Source organism: Nicotiana sylvestris, chromosome 2 (genome assembly GCF_000393655.2).
Source record: "Nicotiana sylvestris chromosome 2, ASM39365v2, whole genome shotgun sequence".
NCBI lineage: Eukaryota > Viridiplantae > Streptophyta > Magnoliopsida > Solanales > Solanaceae > Nicotiana > Nicotiana sylvestris.
The window spans coordinates 102,478,330-102,493,995 of NC_091058.1; the positions used below are offsets into that span (position 1 = coordinate 102,478,330).

The 15,666-nt window shown below is 42.0% G+C and overlaps 2 protein-coding genes across 2 annotated transcripts; one reads left to right on the forward strand and one right to left on the reverse strand.

Annotated features, from left to right (window-relative positions):
* Positions 1–1,936: 1,936 nt before the first annotated feature.
* Positions 1,937–2,959, reverse strand: LOC138885335 (uncharacterized). Its single transcript, XM_070166276.1, has 2 exons — positions 2,486–2,959; positions 1,937–2,398 (listed from the first exon to the last, which is right to left on the reverse strand). Exons 1-2 carry the CDS (start codon positions 2,957–2,959, stop codon positions 1,937–1,939), a joined length of 936 nt encoding a protein of 311 aa, XP_070022377.1.
* Positions 2,960–2,980: 21 nt separating this feature from the next.
* LOC138885336 (uncharacterized) lies at positions 2,981–6,028 on the forward strand. The gene is made up of 3 exons (XM_070166277.1): positions 2,981–3,125; positions 5,109–5,491; positions 5,573–6,028. Exons 1-3 carry the CDS (start codon positions 2,981–2,983, stop codon positions 6,026–6,028), a joined length of 984 nt encoding a protein of 327 aa, XP_070022378.1.
* Positions 6,029–15,666: the final 9,638 nt, after the last annotated feature.

A 15,666-nucleotide genomic window follows, 5' to 3' on the forward strand; every position in this document is an offset into this window, starting at 1 on the left:
ATCTATATATATTATGGATCGGGTTGCACGCCGCATCAATATTATATCTATACATTATGGATCGGGCTGCATGCCGCAGCGATATTTATATGGATCGGGTTACACGCCGCAACGATATATATACAGCTATATATATATATATATATATATTGGATCGGGCTGCGTGCCGCAGCGATATGACGTTTGGGCTGTAGGAGCCCTTCCGGAGTCTGTACACCCCGCGTGAGCATACTCGACTATAAACTATGGATCGGGCTGCACGCCGCAGCGGTTATTATGATTATTAATATTATGAGATATTAGTGAACCTGAGTGCTGAGTGTGAGTACTGTGTGACGAGAGATGAGTCACGAGTGACTGAGAGGCTTGTCCGAGAGGCTATAACTATGAGTGATACCTTGCCCGAGGGGCCCATTGATAATATTTTTGCTGATTTCACTCTTCTTTCATAATGAGCCTATGTTGAAAACTGCTAAGTAAATGATTTCAAAGTATTTCAATTGAAACTGAACTTTATGAAGAAACTGGCTTTTAAACTATTGAGTTTGATTTGATACTCTGTTGTATACTCTTGTATATGATTTTTAACTGCTCGTCACTACATTCAGACCTTATTTACTTTAGTTACTTACTGAGTTGGTGTACTCACGTTATTCCCTACACCTTGTGTGCAGATCCAGGTGCCCGAGCGGTAGAGTGAGGGTCCCCAGCATTGTCGGAGTTTGCCGGAGATTACAAGGTAGCTGCATGGCATTTGTAGCCCTGCTTTCCCCCTTCTATCTTGTTCTTTTCTGCATTTTAGACTTGTCATGTATTAGATAGTCGGATTTTGTGTATTTAGAGGCTCTAGACTCGTGACACCAGATGTTTGGGTTGTGTTGGTCTATTTTCTGTAATGTTTCTGCACATTTTAGTTGTTTTATACATTTCATATGAGAATTTTGAGATTTAATCAGTGCTAGAAAAATGGTTTTATAGAAGAAATTTATTGTGGTTAATGGTTTGGGTTGGCTTTCCTAGTAATGTGATAGGCGCCATCACGACCGGGCATTTGGGCTCGTGACATTTTTCATGGGAGGATTATTTTACATGTCTCATCTTCAATAGCACAACCTGTTTTCTTGAACTTTACTTCATACCCTGAGTTGCATACTTGACTTATACTCAGAAAATTGTAGTTAAGTTCGTCAACAAGATAAACCTCAGTAATATCACAATTATTATTAAAAGAGCTATTCCGGTACCGACTATTTTTTCTTTTGAGTCATCACCAAACTTGACACTTCCTCCATCTATTTTTGTAACTTCCTTAAACAGGTTTTTGTCATTTGTCATGTGACTAGAACACGCACTATCTAATTACCATTTTCCTTTGCGACTCCTTCTGTGGTGTTCCTGCAGAACATGGTTATCACTTTCTTTTAGGTACCCAAGCTTGCTTGGGTCCTTGTTGGTTAGTATTACTTGACTCAAGATTGTTTTTGGGTTTTCAAATCCATCTTGAGACATTTGATTTATGAAATCAACCAAAGGAATATTTATGTTCACTTTTGTTACAGTAGTGACACGTAACTCCTGATCCTTTTTTGGATCTTTCATTTGTGTTAGTACTAGTGGACTCTGTTCTGGCTGGTCCTTCTCCAGTTGACTTGTAAGTTGCCTGGTTCAAATTGATAGCACTTTGACTGGTGGATTTGCGCATGCCATTGAGTTGTATTTGCAATTCCTCAAACTCTTCTTGAAGTACTTCTTTTTCAATTTCACATACTTCAAGCTTGAGTTTCCAGTCTTTTACTTATTTGTTGAGTCTTTTTAGTTCATTCATCATTTTTTGAGACTCTTTCAAAGTAAGGTCAAGAATATCCTACAATTCATTACATCTTTCACAGTTATAAGATCTTACCTTGCTTGTTTCACCTCGTGCCATGAAATAGTTCTAATTGTTGTCTTTGCATTCATCATCTGAAGTGTCCTCATCTGTACAACACCCCGAGAGTTTGTTCATGTCGTTTTCCAGAATTGTCATGAAGCAAAGATTTGCTATCTCTTCGTGTTCTAAACTGTCTTCATCACTCCAACTTCCAAATGATTCGTTCTTATAAAAACCTCTGGAAACTTTTCTTTTAAGATCAGGACATTCAGCTTGAACATGCCCAAATCTTCCACACTCATAGCATTTTCCATCATTTTTGTCTTCTTCATTATATTGCCTAGTTCGCTTGGGTGGTATCCTGCCTCTTCTTGCATTCCTGTATCTCCTCATTAAACCATCCATATTCCTTGATACCATGGCAATTTCTTCTTGAAAAGCTTCAGGATTGTCATCAATATCATTTTCTGCTTGTTCAGTTGTGGCCTTGAAAGCAATTATTTTTTTCTTTTCTTCCTGACTTGTTTTCTTGAGATGAGTTTTCTCGAAAGCTATGAGTTCTCCTCAAAGTTCGTCGTATGATAATTTGTTCAAATCCTGTGATTCAAGTGTAACCACTTTTGTCTGCCAAGTAGTGGGTGGTAGACTTCTAAGAATTTTCCTAACTTGATCACCACTTGAGTGTGGTTTGCCAAAAGCTTTTAGATAGCTAATGATTTTACTAAATTTGGCAAACATCTCTTCAATGGATTCTCCTTCTTTCATTTGGAAGAGTTCGTAGTCATGAACCAACATGTTGATATGGGTTTCTTTCACTTTACTGGTTCCTTCATACGTAACTTCAAGTTTATCCCACATCTTTTTGGTTGTATCGCAACTGGAGATTTTCTCATATTCCTCACCACTTATAGCATTATTAAGTAGATTCCTTACCTTATTATTAATTTGCACAACTGCCATTTTCTCATATGTATATTCATCTATATCTTCAGGATCAGTAGGTGGTTGAGCAGCAACCGACAAAGGGTAGTTCCCCTTTTTGATAACTCTCCAGACGTTGACATCATAAGCCTTTGCATATATTTCCATACGCACTTTTCAGTGAGAGAAATGTTGTCCATTGAAATACGGTGGCCTCACTTGCGATGTTCCTTCTTGGAAGAGTGCTCCGACAATAACCTTATTAGCCATGATCTTTTCTCACAAGCTGTTAAGCAAAAGAAAAATGTGAGCCTTGCTCTAATACCAATTGAAAGTATAAGAGGGGGTGAATTGCTTATTTTTAAAATTAAGTGTTATAAGTTGACTAGTTTTTAATTAGTTGACTAGATGTAATAGCGAGATATCAAAAGGTGCAGAATTAAAATGTAGAAGTAAAGTGCAGGAATTAAAGACACCGGAGTTTTTATACCGGTTCAGATTCAATGTGAATCCTAGTCCAGTCCCCTTGGGTTGCAAGGGAGTTCTCTTTCAGTGATTGAGTTTCTTGAGAACAAAGTGAATGTTGTAGTTTACACCAACAACTCAGTTTCTATGTCACTCGTCTTTTCTTGATACAATGCCTCACCAGTATTTTTCTCTCTTTCTTCTCTAACTTGTTACACAATAGATCTAGTAGAGCTACAATGTTTGTTTGCAGTAGAACAAAGAGAGGGTAATTGGTTTGATCAAAGTATGCATCTCTAAGTCCTAAGTTTGCATATAAATACTTTGTAGGAGACCGTTACTGAAAAGATTTGCCAACCCAAGAGATTTGATCCATAGAAAAAAATTGATTCTTTCCAAGAATAAGGTTAATTCCCATTACTCTTCCGTGATGTGTGGACTTTGACAGCTTTCCATCTTTAAGTCTTGATAGAGCTGGATTTGCTCCTTAAATCTGGTCCTTCCATCTTCAACGCTTCTTTTCCTTTTTAGCTCTTCAAGCAATCTTTGATTGATTTTCTTGCTGGATTCTCAGTGCTTCTTTTCCTTTTGGATGCTTCAATCAATCTTTGATTGATTTCTCCCTTCAGCTTTGATTATTTCTATGTATGCACTTCGATCTTGGTTGGTTACATTGAGTCCCTACACCAAAAACAATTATATTATTTTTCATCATTAAAACTAAAACCTAACACATAGTTATTGCTGGTTGATTAATCACCTTTGCTTCTGCAATAGTACGTAATATTGTAAGTGTAAGTGAGTTGCTTCCTAATGGACGAACACGATAGGTCTGCCATAACTTCGCTATTATGCTGCTTCAAATGAGTGACTGTCGGTCGGTTAGACTAGAGAACACAATTTTTGAGTTGGGATTTGAGGTAGATAAATTGTTTGATTCATTTCTTGTTGCAACTTAAATGACTTCTTCTATCCTATCATGTGACTAAACAACTGATATTAACTGCAAGGTTTTGGTGGGATCTGTTGGGGTTTTTAAGCTTAATGTAGCTTAAAAGATGGTGAATGGGAAATGGAGGAAAAATAAAATATTTAAGTTTTCCTCCTTGACAAAGGGACATTGTCCCTTATTGGAAGAGGAAAATGTTTTTGATATACATATACAATTTCTCTTCTTCTAGCTCTTAAAGAGTTAAGAAGAAGGCAAGCCTCGCGCCGTCGTCGTCGCTCACTCGACTCGGCTTCGGCTTCGGTCAAATGATCGATTGATTGATTGGACCAAATTTGTTTGTTAATAGTAAATATTAACATAATATTATTAAATATCCCTTCTCTTCGATTTTACATATGAATTTCTGAATTCTCCTCCTTTCTTCTGCGTTGTTTTAACTACAAAAAAAGCAACAACAACTGTGATTTGCTACCAATCTTTGTGTTTGCTGAAACACTGGGGTTTGAAGTACCGCTACACCAGTGTGTGTGTAATTCGTTCTATCCTGGGAGGAAATAATCCATAACCTTAGGTACTAGGACGGGATTAAGTTCCTTAAGGAAATACTGTGAATTCAATGGGCTTGGATTAAATTCTGTTTCTTTAACATTTCTGTTTATATGTTATTTTATCTTCTCCAGAATTATTTTATAAATACAGTTTACTAACAAGCTTAAGGAACTTAATTATTTTCTGTATTTGTGTTATACTTACTGTTCTGGAGACTAAAACCTTTGTGGCCTTTCTACTCCCATTTTGGAGATTAAAGCCTTCGTGGCGATTTTCTACTCCATTGGAGATTAAAATCTACGTAATTTCTACTCTAGTTTTTAAACGTTTGTTTGTGTCATTCTTTTACAGAAATGACGAATGACAACAGAAACCAAACTGTTCTGATGGTGACTGCCAATGCATCGGCAAGCCGAACAACACCGGCATTGGCATCGGCAGAAAAACTCGAAAATTTTTCTGGGATTGATTTCAAATGGTGGCAACAGAAGATGTTCTTCTACTTGACGACTTTAAGTCTGCAGAAGTTCATTAAGGAAGATGTTCCTGTTCTGCCCGATGAAACTCCAGAAAATGAGCGCTTTCTCATGACTGAGGCGTGGAAGCATTCTGATTTTCTATGCAAGAATTACATTCTTAGAGGACTGGAGGATTCTTTGTATAACGTCTATAGTAATATGGAGACATCAAAAGAACTGTGGGTTGCGCTTGAAAGGAAATACAAAACTAAAGATGTCAGGTTGAAAAAATTCGTTGCCGCAAAATTTCTGGACTACAAAATGATAGATATCAAGTCTGTTATTACCCAAGTCTAGGAATTGCAAGTGGTTATTCAAGATCTCCTTGCTGAAGGTATAAGTCGAATCAATATTGATGTTGAAAGTATTAATTTTATTATTTTTACTAACAAAATTTTCATTGAAGGTCTTGTCATCAATGAAACATTCCAAGTTGCAGCGATGATTGAGAAGTTGCCTCATTTGTGGAAGGACTTCAAAAACTACTTGAAACACAAACGGAAGGAGATGTTGCTTGAATATCTCATTGTTCGGTTGAGAATTAAAGAAGACAAAAAAGCTGCTGAAAAGAAAGGCTGTGAAAACTCAACAATAATGGGAGCAAACATTCTTGAAGATATTCCTCAAAATAATAGAAAGAAGAAGAAGGATTCTGGACCGAAAAATAACACAAGAAAGAAGCGATTCAACGGAAATTCCTACAATTGTGGGAAAAGCTGGACACAAATCTACAGATTGTCATGCTCCAAATAAAGACAAGAAGAAGGGTCAAGCAAACATGGTTGAAAAGCATGAAGATGTTGATGACTTGTGTGTTATGCTTTCTGGATGCAACCTGGTGGGAAATCCTAAGGAGCGGTGGATTGATTCTGGAGCCACTCACCATGTTTGTGATGTTAAAGAAGCGTTTGCAACATATGCTCTCGTTGAACCCGAAGAGACGCTTTCTACGGGAAATTCTACAACGGCCAAAATTGAAGGATGTGGGAAGATATTTCTGAAAATAACTTCTGGTAAGGTGGTGACTCTGAACAACGTCCTTCATGTTCCCGAGCTTAGGAAGAACTTAGTCTCTGTTGGAATTCTCATTAAGAACGGGTTTAAATGTGTTTTTTATCTAATAAGGTTGTAATAAGTAAGTGTCACGACCCTAACCCCGAACCCGATCATGAAGGCGCCTCTCGTGAAGACAAGGCCAACCAGTTCAACCCAACTGAACTTTAAAGTAGTTAATCAACATAAAAATAGTCTAAACATGATTTAAACAATACTAAATAGCAGAAATATCGATAACAATGCAGAAAGTCCAACCCGACACAGCCCTAATCGGGGTGTCACAAGTCACAAGTACCTCTAAACCATAATACTAGTCTGCTAGAGTCATAACAAGTGTTTAAAAGGAAACAGAAATGATAGAGAAGTAGAGACACGGGGCTGCGGACGTCAACAACTACCTCGTAGTCTCCAAAAAAAATCGGCTGGAACTGGAGGAATCAGCACTCAGGAGCGGTACCAGCTATGCCTGAATCTGCACACAGGGTGCAGAGAGTAAAGTAAGTACTCCAACTCAGTGAGTAATAAATGTAAATAACGACTGAAAGTAAGAAAACACGTAAAACACAAGGCATTCTATACTGAAGCAGTAAAAATCACTTAAAATCAAAAAATAGTAAAATGGTAAAGAGTTAAGTAAATCCCTTTTCAACAAGTAAAACAAGTAATTGACAGGTAAGTAAACAAATAGAAGTTCGCCCCTCGGGCAAAGTATCAGGAAATCTGTCCCTCGGGCAATATCTCAGAATAGTACCAGCCCCTCGGGCTTAATCTCAGAACAATATCTGCCCCTCGGCTTAATCTCACATCACAATGGGTACCCGCGCTCACTGGGGGTGTACAGACTCCGGGAGGGGCCCCTTACGACCCAAGTGCAAATCAAGCCATCTCGTGGCATCAAATCTAGGCCCTCGGCCTCATATTAATCAAGCCACCTCGTGGCATATTTATGTATCTCAGGCCCTCGGCCTCATATCAGTATCAATGTATCCTCACAACTAGGCCCTCGGCCTTACTCAGTCCAAAAATCTGCAAAAGTCCCTCGGCCAATAGTAAAACAGTATTTCCCAGCCCAAAACATTATTTTAAAATATCATTTAAGTCTCAAAACTGAGTAAAGATGGCTGAGTAGTAAAACAGTGAAAAATAACATGACTGAGTTCAAATAATTGGCACAACGCCCAAATATGGCAATTAGCCCAAATCATGATGATAGCAAATAAGTTTCAGTCAAATACGCGGTAAAATCATCAATCGGGACGGACCAAGTCACAATTCCCAATAGTACCCGACCCCACGCTCGTCATCGAGCATGTGTCTCACCTCAATATAGCACTACGATGTGCAAATCCGGGGTTTTAAACCCTCAGAGCATCATTTATAATCATTACTCACTTCGAACCGGCTAAATCTCTAGCTCCCGATGCCTTTGCCCCTCAAATTGGCCTCCACGCGCGTCGAATCTATAAAAAAATAGAACGAATACGTCACAATATGCTAAGGGAACAAATCCCAAGCAAAAAAATCAACAAATTAAAGGGCACGATTCCCAAAAATACCAAAACCCGAGCCCTGGGCCCACATCTCGGAATTTGACAAAATTCACAAAACTAGAATCCTTATACTCTCACGAGTCTAACCATATGAAAATTATCCAATTCTGATACCATTTGGTCCTTCAAATTATCATTTTACATTTTTGAAAGATTTCACAATTTTCTTCCAAAATTCCATCCCAAATCACGAATTGAATGATGAATTCAATGATAGATTCATGTACTCTAGCCAAATCTGAGTTAGAATCACGTACCCCGATGAATTTCTTGAAAAACCTTCGAAAAATTGCCAAAATCTGAGCTCTCTAGGTCAAAATGTCAAATAAAAACCCAAAACCTTGTATTTATAGAGTACCCCATAGATTTCAACCTCCGCGGACCGCACAAAATCGACCGTGGTCCGCACAAAACCAGTGCGGTCCGCACAAAAACGACCGCGGTAGCACATGCTTTCCTCTGCAGTGATAGGCTTTAGTATTTTGGCCATAACGTTCGCTACAGATATCCAAATTGCAATATCTTTACCTTTCTGGAAACTAGATATGAAGGGATATAACTTTCATTTTTGAATCATCTCAAAATTCCTTGTAGATCAAAAGATATGATCTTCTGAAGTAGGACCAGTGAAATGTTCCCCACCGCGGTCGCACTGCATTTTATGCGGTCCGCACAGCACCTACCGCGGCCACACTTCTTTTTGTGCAGACCATGCGGGTGGGTTTCGAGGCCTGCAACCCTTCTTGACCTGCTACAACTATGATTTTCGGCCTAAAACATCCCAGAACCTACCCAGAACTCCCGGAACTTCAAACCAATTGTACCAACACATCCCGTGACATCGTTCAAACTTGTTCAAAACTTCGGAACGCTCACAACAACATCAATCACCAATTTAACATAGGGTTCAAGCCTAAGAATTCCAAGAACTCTTAAATTATGATTTCGATCAAATAGTCTATCAAATCTCGTCCGAATGACCTAAAATTCTCCACACACATCCCAAAGGACACAACGAAGCTACTGTCACTCTCGAAATTCCATTCCGACCCCTATATCAAAATCTCGCCTATCGACCAGAACTGCCAATATATCAACTTCGCCAATTTAAGCCTAAATCTTCTCTATAACTCCAAAACACATTCCGATCGCGCTCCTAAGTCACAAATCACCTCCCGAAAACTAACCGAACCATCGGAACTCACTTCCGATCCTTCTAACACATAAGTCAACATCCGGTTGAATTTTCCAACTTAAGCCTTCTTAAAGGAGACTAAGTGTCTCAAACTTCACCCAACTCATTCCGGACTCGATTCGACCAACCCGATACCACAAAACACGGATAACGAAGCATAAAGAAGCTAAAATGGGGGAAACAGAGTGGTAACTCATGAGACGACTGGCCGGGTCGTCACATCCACCCCAACTTAAACAAACGTTCATCCTCGAACAAGTCAAGAAACATACCTGAAGCCTCAAACAGGTGAGGATATCTGCTCCGCATCTCCCGCTCGGTCTCCCAGGTAGCCTCCTCCACGGACCGACCTCTCCACTGCACTTTCACTGAAGCTATATCCTTTGACCTCAACTTCTGAACCTGACGACCCAATATAGCTACTGGCTCCACATCAAAGGTCAAATCATCATCCAACTGAACCGTGCTGAAGTCCAAAACATAAGACGGATCCCCGATATACTTCCGGAGCATAGAAACATGAAATACCGGATGCACACTCGATAAGCTAGGTGGCAAAGCAAGCTCATAAGCCACCTCCCCAATCCTCCGAAGCACCTCAAAAGGCCTAATGAACTGAGGACTCAATTTTCCTTTCTTCCCAAATCTCATAACTCCCTTCATGGGTGAAACCTTCAACAAAACCTTCTCGCCAACCATGTAGGACGCATCTTGAACCTTCTTATCATGATGCATAACTCTCTTACCTCGACTACGCTATGCGAAGCCTCTCCTGAATCACCTACACCTTCTCCAAAGCATCCTGTACCAAATCAGTCCCCAATAGCTTGACCTCACCGGGCTCGAACCAACCAACTGGAGATCTGCATCGCCACCCATATAAAGCCTCATATTAAGCCATCAGAACACTCGACTGGTAGCTGTTGTTATAAGCAAACTCTGCAAGCGGTAGGAACTCATCCCATGACCCTCCGAAATCAATAACACAAGCACGCAACATGTTCTCCAATATCTGAATAGTACGCTCGGACTGTCCGTCCGTCTGAGGATGAAAAGCTGTGCTCAACTCAACTTGAGTACCCAACTCTCTCTGCATGGCTCTCCAAAACTGCAAAGTAAACTAAGTACCTCTATCTGAAATGATGGAAACCGGAACGCCATGCAAACGAAAAATCTCCCGGATATATATCCATGCCAACCGATCTGAAGAATAGGTAGTACACACAGGAATAAAGTGCGCGGACTTGGTCAGTCGATCCATAATTACTCAAATAGCATTGAACTTCCTCAAAGTCTGTGGCCTTTCCCGGATGACAATTGAGACACCGAGCTACAAATCCCACAATATCTTTCTTCATTCTTCTCCACTAATAGTGCTGCTTCAAATCCTAATACATCTCCGCAGCACCCGGATGAATGGAATACCGCGAGCTATGGGCCTCCTCCAGAATCAACTCCCGAAGCCCATCCACATTGGGCATGCAAATCCGGCCCTGCATCCTCAACACCCCATCATCACCGTTAGTCACATCTCTAGCATCATCATGCTGAACTCTGTCCTTAAGGACAAGCCAATGCGGATCATCATACTGGCGCTCTCTGATGCGATCATATAATGAAGACCGAGAAACCACACACGCCAATACCCGACTAGGCTCCGAAATGTCTAATCTCACAAACCGATTGGCCAAGGCCTGAACATCAACTGCAAGAGGTCTCTCCCCAACTAGAATACATGCCAAACTCCCCATATTCACTGCCTTTCAGCTCAAAGCATCGGCCACCACATTGGCCTTTCCCGGATGGTACAATATAGTGATATCATAATCGTTAAGCAACTCCAACCATCTCCGCTGCGTCAAATTAAGATCCTTTTGCTTGAACAAATGCTGAAGACTGCGATGATCAGTGAACACCTCACAAGATATGCCATATAGGTAATGCCTCCAAATCTTCAATGCGTGAACTATGGCAGCCAACTCCAAATCATGAACGGGGTAGTTCTTCTTATGGGGCTTCAACTGACGAGAAGCATAAGCTATAACTCTACCCTCCTACATCAACACACAACCAATACCAACTCTCGAAGCATCAGAATACGTGGTATATGACCCTGAAGCTGATGGTAAAACCAACACTGGAGCTGTGGTCAAAGCTGTCTTGAGCTTTTGAAAGCTCTCCTCACACTTGTCCGACCATACAAATGTTCCCTTCTAAGTCAACTTGGTCAAGGGCGATGCAATAGATGAGAATCCCTGAACAAACCGGCGATAATAGCCTGCCAAACCAAGAAAACTTCGAATCTCTGTGTTGAGGACGGTCTGGGCCAATTCTGAACCGCCTCTATCTTCTTCGGATCAACCTGAATACCCTCACTGGACACCACGTGCCCCAAGAAAGCCACTGAATTGAGCCAAAACTCACACTTGGAGAATTTTGCATAAAGCTTCTCCTCCCTCAGTCTCTACATTACAACTCTCATATGCTCTGCGTGCTCCAACTAACTACGCGAATACACCAGAATATCATCAATGAAGACTATGATGAATGAATAGAATGACCATATCGGGTCATCAAATGCATGAACGCTGCTGGGGCATTGGTCATCCCAAAAGACATCACTAAGAACTCATAATGACCATATCGGGTCCTGAAAGCCGTCTTAAGAATATTCGAGATCCTGATCTTCAACTAGTGATAACCTGAACGGAGATCAATCTTGGAGAACACCCTTGCTCCCTGAAGCCGGTCAAATAAGTCATCAATGCGAGGCAAAAGATACTTGTTCTTAATTGTTACCTTGTTCAATTGCCTATAATCAATGCACATTATCATTGTGCCATCCTTCTTTTTCACAAACAGAACCGGCACACCCCAAGGTGTCACACTAGGCCGAATGAACCCCTTATCTAGGAGCTCCTGAAGTTTCTCCTTCAATTCCTTCAACTCCGCTGGTGCCATACGATACGGCGGAATAGAAATGGGCTGAGTGCCCGGCACTAGGTCAATAACAAAATCAATATCCCTATCCGGTGGCATGCCCGACAGGTCTGCAGGAAACACATCGAGAAAAACCCTCACAACTGGAAAAGAATCAATATTGGGAGTCTCAGCTCCAACATCCCTCACAAATGCTAGGTATGAAAGACAACCCTTCCCAACCATACGCTGTGATCTCAAGAAAGAGATCACTCTACTAGGAACGTAATCAGTCACACCTCGCCACTCGATCCGTGGCACACCCGGCATAGCCAATGTGACTGTTTTAGCATGACAGTCCAGAATAGCATGACACGGAGATAACCAATCCATGCCCAAAATGACATTAAAATCTACCATGCTCAATAGTAATAGACCCACTCGGGTCTCCAGACCCCTAATAGTCACCACTCATGACCGGTACACACGGTCTACAACAACAGTATCACCTACCGGGGTAGATACTTGAACAGGTAAAACAAGAAACTCATGGGGCGTACCCAAATAACGAGCAAATTATGATGACACATAAGAAAAGGTGGAACCGGGATCAAATAATACAGAGGCATCTCTGTGGCAGACTGAAACAATACCTGTGATAACAGCATCTGAAGTAATAACATCGGGCCTGCCTGGAAGTGCATAGAAACGGGCCTGACCGCCCTCTGATCGACCCCCCTCTGGGGTGACCCCTGGCTAGCTGACCTCCACCCCTAGCTGGCTGAGCGGGTGGTGGTGAAGAAACTGGCGCTAAAGCCGAAGACTGACCCCTCTGTTGGGACGAACTAGCAACACGATGAGGACACTGCCTCCACATGTGGCCTATCTCGCCACAGTCATAACAACTCCTAGGTGCTGGAGAAGGGGACTGAAGGGAACCCCTTGCACCAGAGTGACTAGCATATGCACTCGGCATAGAAGAACCCTGAGTCGATGGGGCACGAGATGAACTCTAAGCTGGGAGGGCGCTGAGTGATGACTGGCCCTGCTGAGATCCATGATGACCATGACCTGAAGATGCCCCACGATAACCTGGGCGAGCTGACTGAGCAGGCCTGAATGAACGACCTCTATTGTGCTAGAACTAGCCCCTCGAAGGGGCACCACTATAGCTGCCAGATCCTCGAGGCTTCTTGGCCTCCCTCTACTCTCGCTCCTGATGGTGAACAATCTCAATCTCAAGGGCGATATCAACAACCTCCTCGAAGGTAGCACCAGTCACCCTCTCTCTGGTCATAAGAATACGGAGGTGGTAAGTAAGACTATCAACAAATCTCCTGATCCTCTCTCGATCTATCGAAACCATTCAGATGGCATGACGAGCCAACTCATAAAACCTCAACTCATACTGTGACACAGTCATATCCCTCTCTGCGGGACTGCGGCATATACTTCTCCAGGAAGAGAACGGAGAACTGCTGCCAAGTAAGGGGCACTGCACCAACAGGCCTACGCCTCTCAAAATCCTCCCACCAAGTAAAAGCAGCTCCTGAAAACTGATAGGTGGTAAAAGCGACCCCGCTAGTCTCCAAAATACCGGTAGTACGAAACATCCTCTGAAACTTATCCAAAACGCCCTGGGCATCCTCGCCCTATGCGCCACTGAAGGTCGGAGGCTGGAGTCTACCAAACCTCTCAAGTCGATGCTGCTCATCATCCAGCATAATTAGTACTACAAATTCCCGAGCTGGTACAACCAGCTGGGCTGGAGGTGCCCGCGGCATCTAAAGTCCATGCACTACCTGCTTAGGTGTGCGAGCAGCGGGGTCTGATTGCCTCTCCCGGCCTGTGAAGTAGCTGCTACTGTAGTGGCTGAAACTGCCTGAGCCAGGCCAGTGCAAACTGATAAGATCTGTGTCAAGGCCTCCTGCAGACCCGGAATCACGAAGGGCACAGCTGGTGCCTGAACTGGTACTGCTGGAGCCTGATCCTGAGCTAGGGCAGCTGGTGGGTCTACAGGTGCTGCTCTTGTTGCTTTGCCTCTTCCACGACCACGACTGCTTCCACGGCCTCTGGTGGTCTCAGCTTGTGGAATTGGTGGTCGTCCACCCCACCCAGTAACGCGTGTCCTCACCATCTGTGAGAAAATGGAATAACAGAAGTTTAGTACTCGGATCAACAAGTTTGCGCGACAAGAATTTCAAAACTGCGAAGTTTTTCCTAAAGGTTCTGCAACCTCTCAAGGATAAACACAGACGTCTCTGTACCGATCCTGAGACTCTACTAAACCGGCTCATGACTCGCGAGACCTATGTAACCTAGGCTCTGATACCAACTTGTCATGACCCTAACCTCGAACCCGGTCGTGATGCCATTTCGTGAAGACAAGGCTAGCCAGTTCAACCCAACTCAACTTTAAAGTAGTTAATCAACATAAAAATAGTCTAAACATGATTTAAACAATATTAAATAGCGGAAATATTGATAACAATACGGAAAGTCCAACCCGACACAGCCCTAACCGGGGTGTCACAAGTCATGAGCACCTCTAAACCATAATATTAGTTTGCTAAAGTCATAAACTACTATAAGTGTTTGAAATGAAATAGAAATGATAGAGAAGTAGAGACACGGGGCTGCGAATGTCAACAACTACCTCGTAGTCTTCGGAAAAAACCGGTTGGAACTGGAGGAATCAGCACTCAGGAGCGGTACCAGCTACGCTTGAATCTACACACAGGGTACAGGGAGTAAAATGAGTACTCCAACTAAGTGAGTAATAAATGTAAATAACGATTGAAAGTAAGAAAACACGTAAAACACAAGGCATTCTATACTGAAGCAGTAAAAATCACTTAAAATAAAAAAACAGTAAAACAGTGAAGAGTTAAGTAAATCCCTTTTCAACAAGTAAAACAAGTAATTGATAGGTAAGTAAACAAATAGAAGTTCGCCCCTCGGGCACAGTATCAAGAAATCTGCCCCTCGGGCAACATCTCAGAATAGTACCAGCCCCTCGGGCTTAATCTCAGAACAATATCAGCCCCTCGGCTCAATCTCACATCACAATGGGTACCCGCACTCAATGGGGGTGTACAGACTCCGGGAGAGGCCCCTTACGGCCCAAGTGCAATATCAAGCCATCTCGTGGCATCAAATCTAGGCCCTCAGCCTCATATTAATCAAGCCACCTCGTGGAATATTTATGTATCTCAGGCCCTTGGCCTCATATCAGTATCAATATATCCTCACAACTAGGCCTTCAGCCTTACTCAGTCCAAAAATCATCACAAACCCTCGGGCAATAGTAAAACAATATTTCCCAGTCCAAACATCATTTAAAAATATCATTTAAGTCTCAAAACTAAGTAAAGATGGCTGAGTAGTAAAACAATGGAAAATAACATGACTGAGTTCAAGTAATAAGTCAAAACAGTAAGGAAATAGTAATAAAAATCCCCAAAGGGTTCAAATAGTTGGCACAACGCCTAAATATGGCAATCAGCCTAAATCATAATGATAGTGAATAAGTTTCAGTCAAATACGCGGTAAAATCATCAATCGGGATGGACCAAGTCACAATTCCCAATAGTACCCGGCCCCAAGCTCGTCATCGAGCGTGTGTCTCACCTCAATATAGCACTACGATGTGCAAATCTGAGGTTTCAAAC

Coding starts and splice junctions, on each gene's coding strand:
- LOC138885336 (XM_070166277.1), top strand. CDS start 2,981: ATGTTGTCCATTGAAATACGGTGGCCTCACTTGCGATGTTCCTTCTTG. Junction 3,126..5,108: donor TGCTCTAATACCAATTGAAA/GTATAAGAGGGG, acceptor ATTCTTTTACAG/AAATGACGAATGACAACAGA. Junction 5,492..5,572: donor GGAAATACAAAACTAAAGAT/GTCAGGTTGAAA, acceptor ACCCAAGTCTAG/GAATTGCAAGTGGTTATTCA.
- LOC138885335 (XM_070166276.1), bottom strand. CDS start 2,959: ATGGAAATATATGCAAAGGCTTATGATGTCAACGTCTGGAGAGTTATC. Junction 2,399..2,485: donor CTACTTGGCAGACAAAAGTG/GTTACACTTGAA, acceptor ACTCATCTCAAG/AAAACAAGTCAGGAAGAAAA.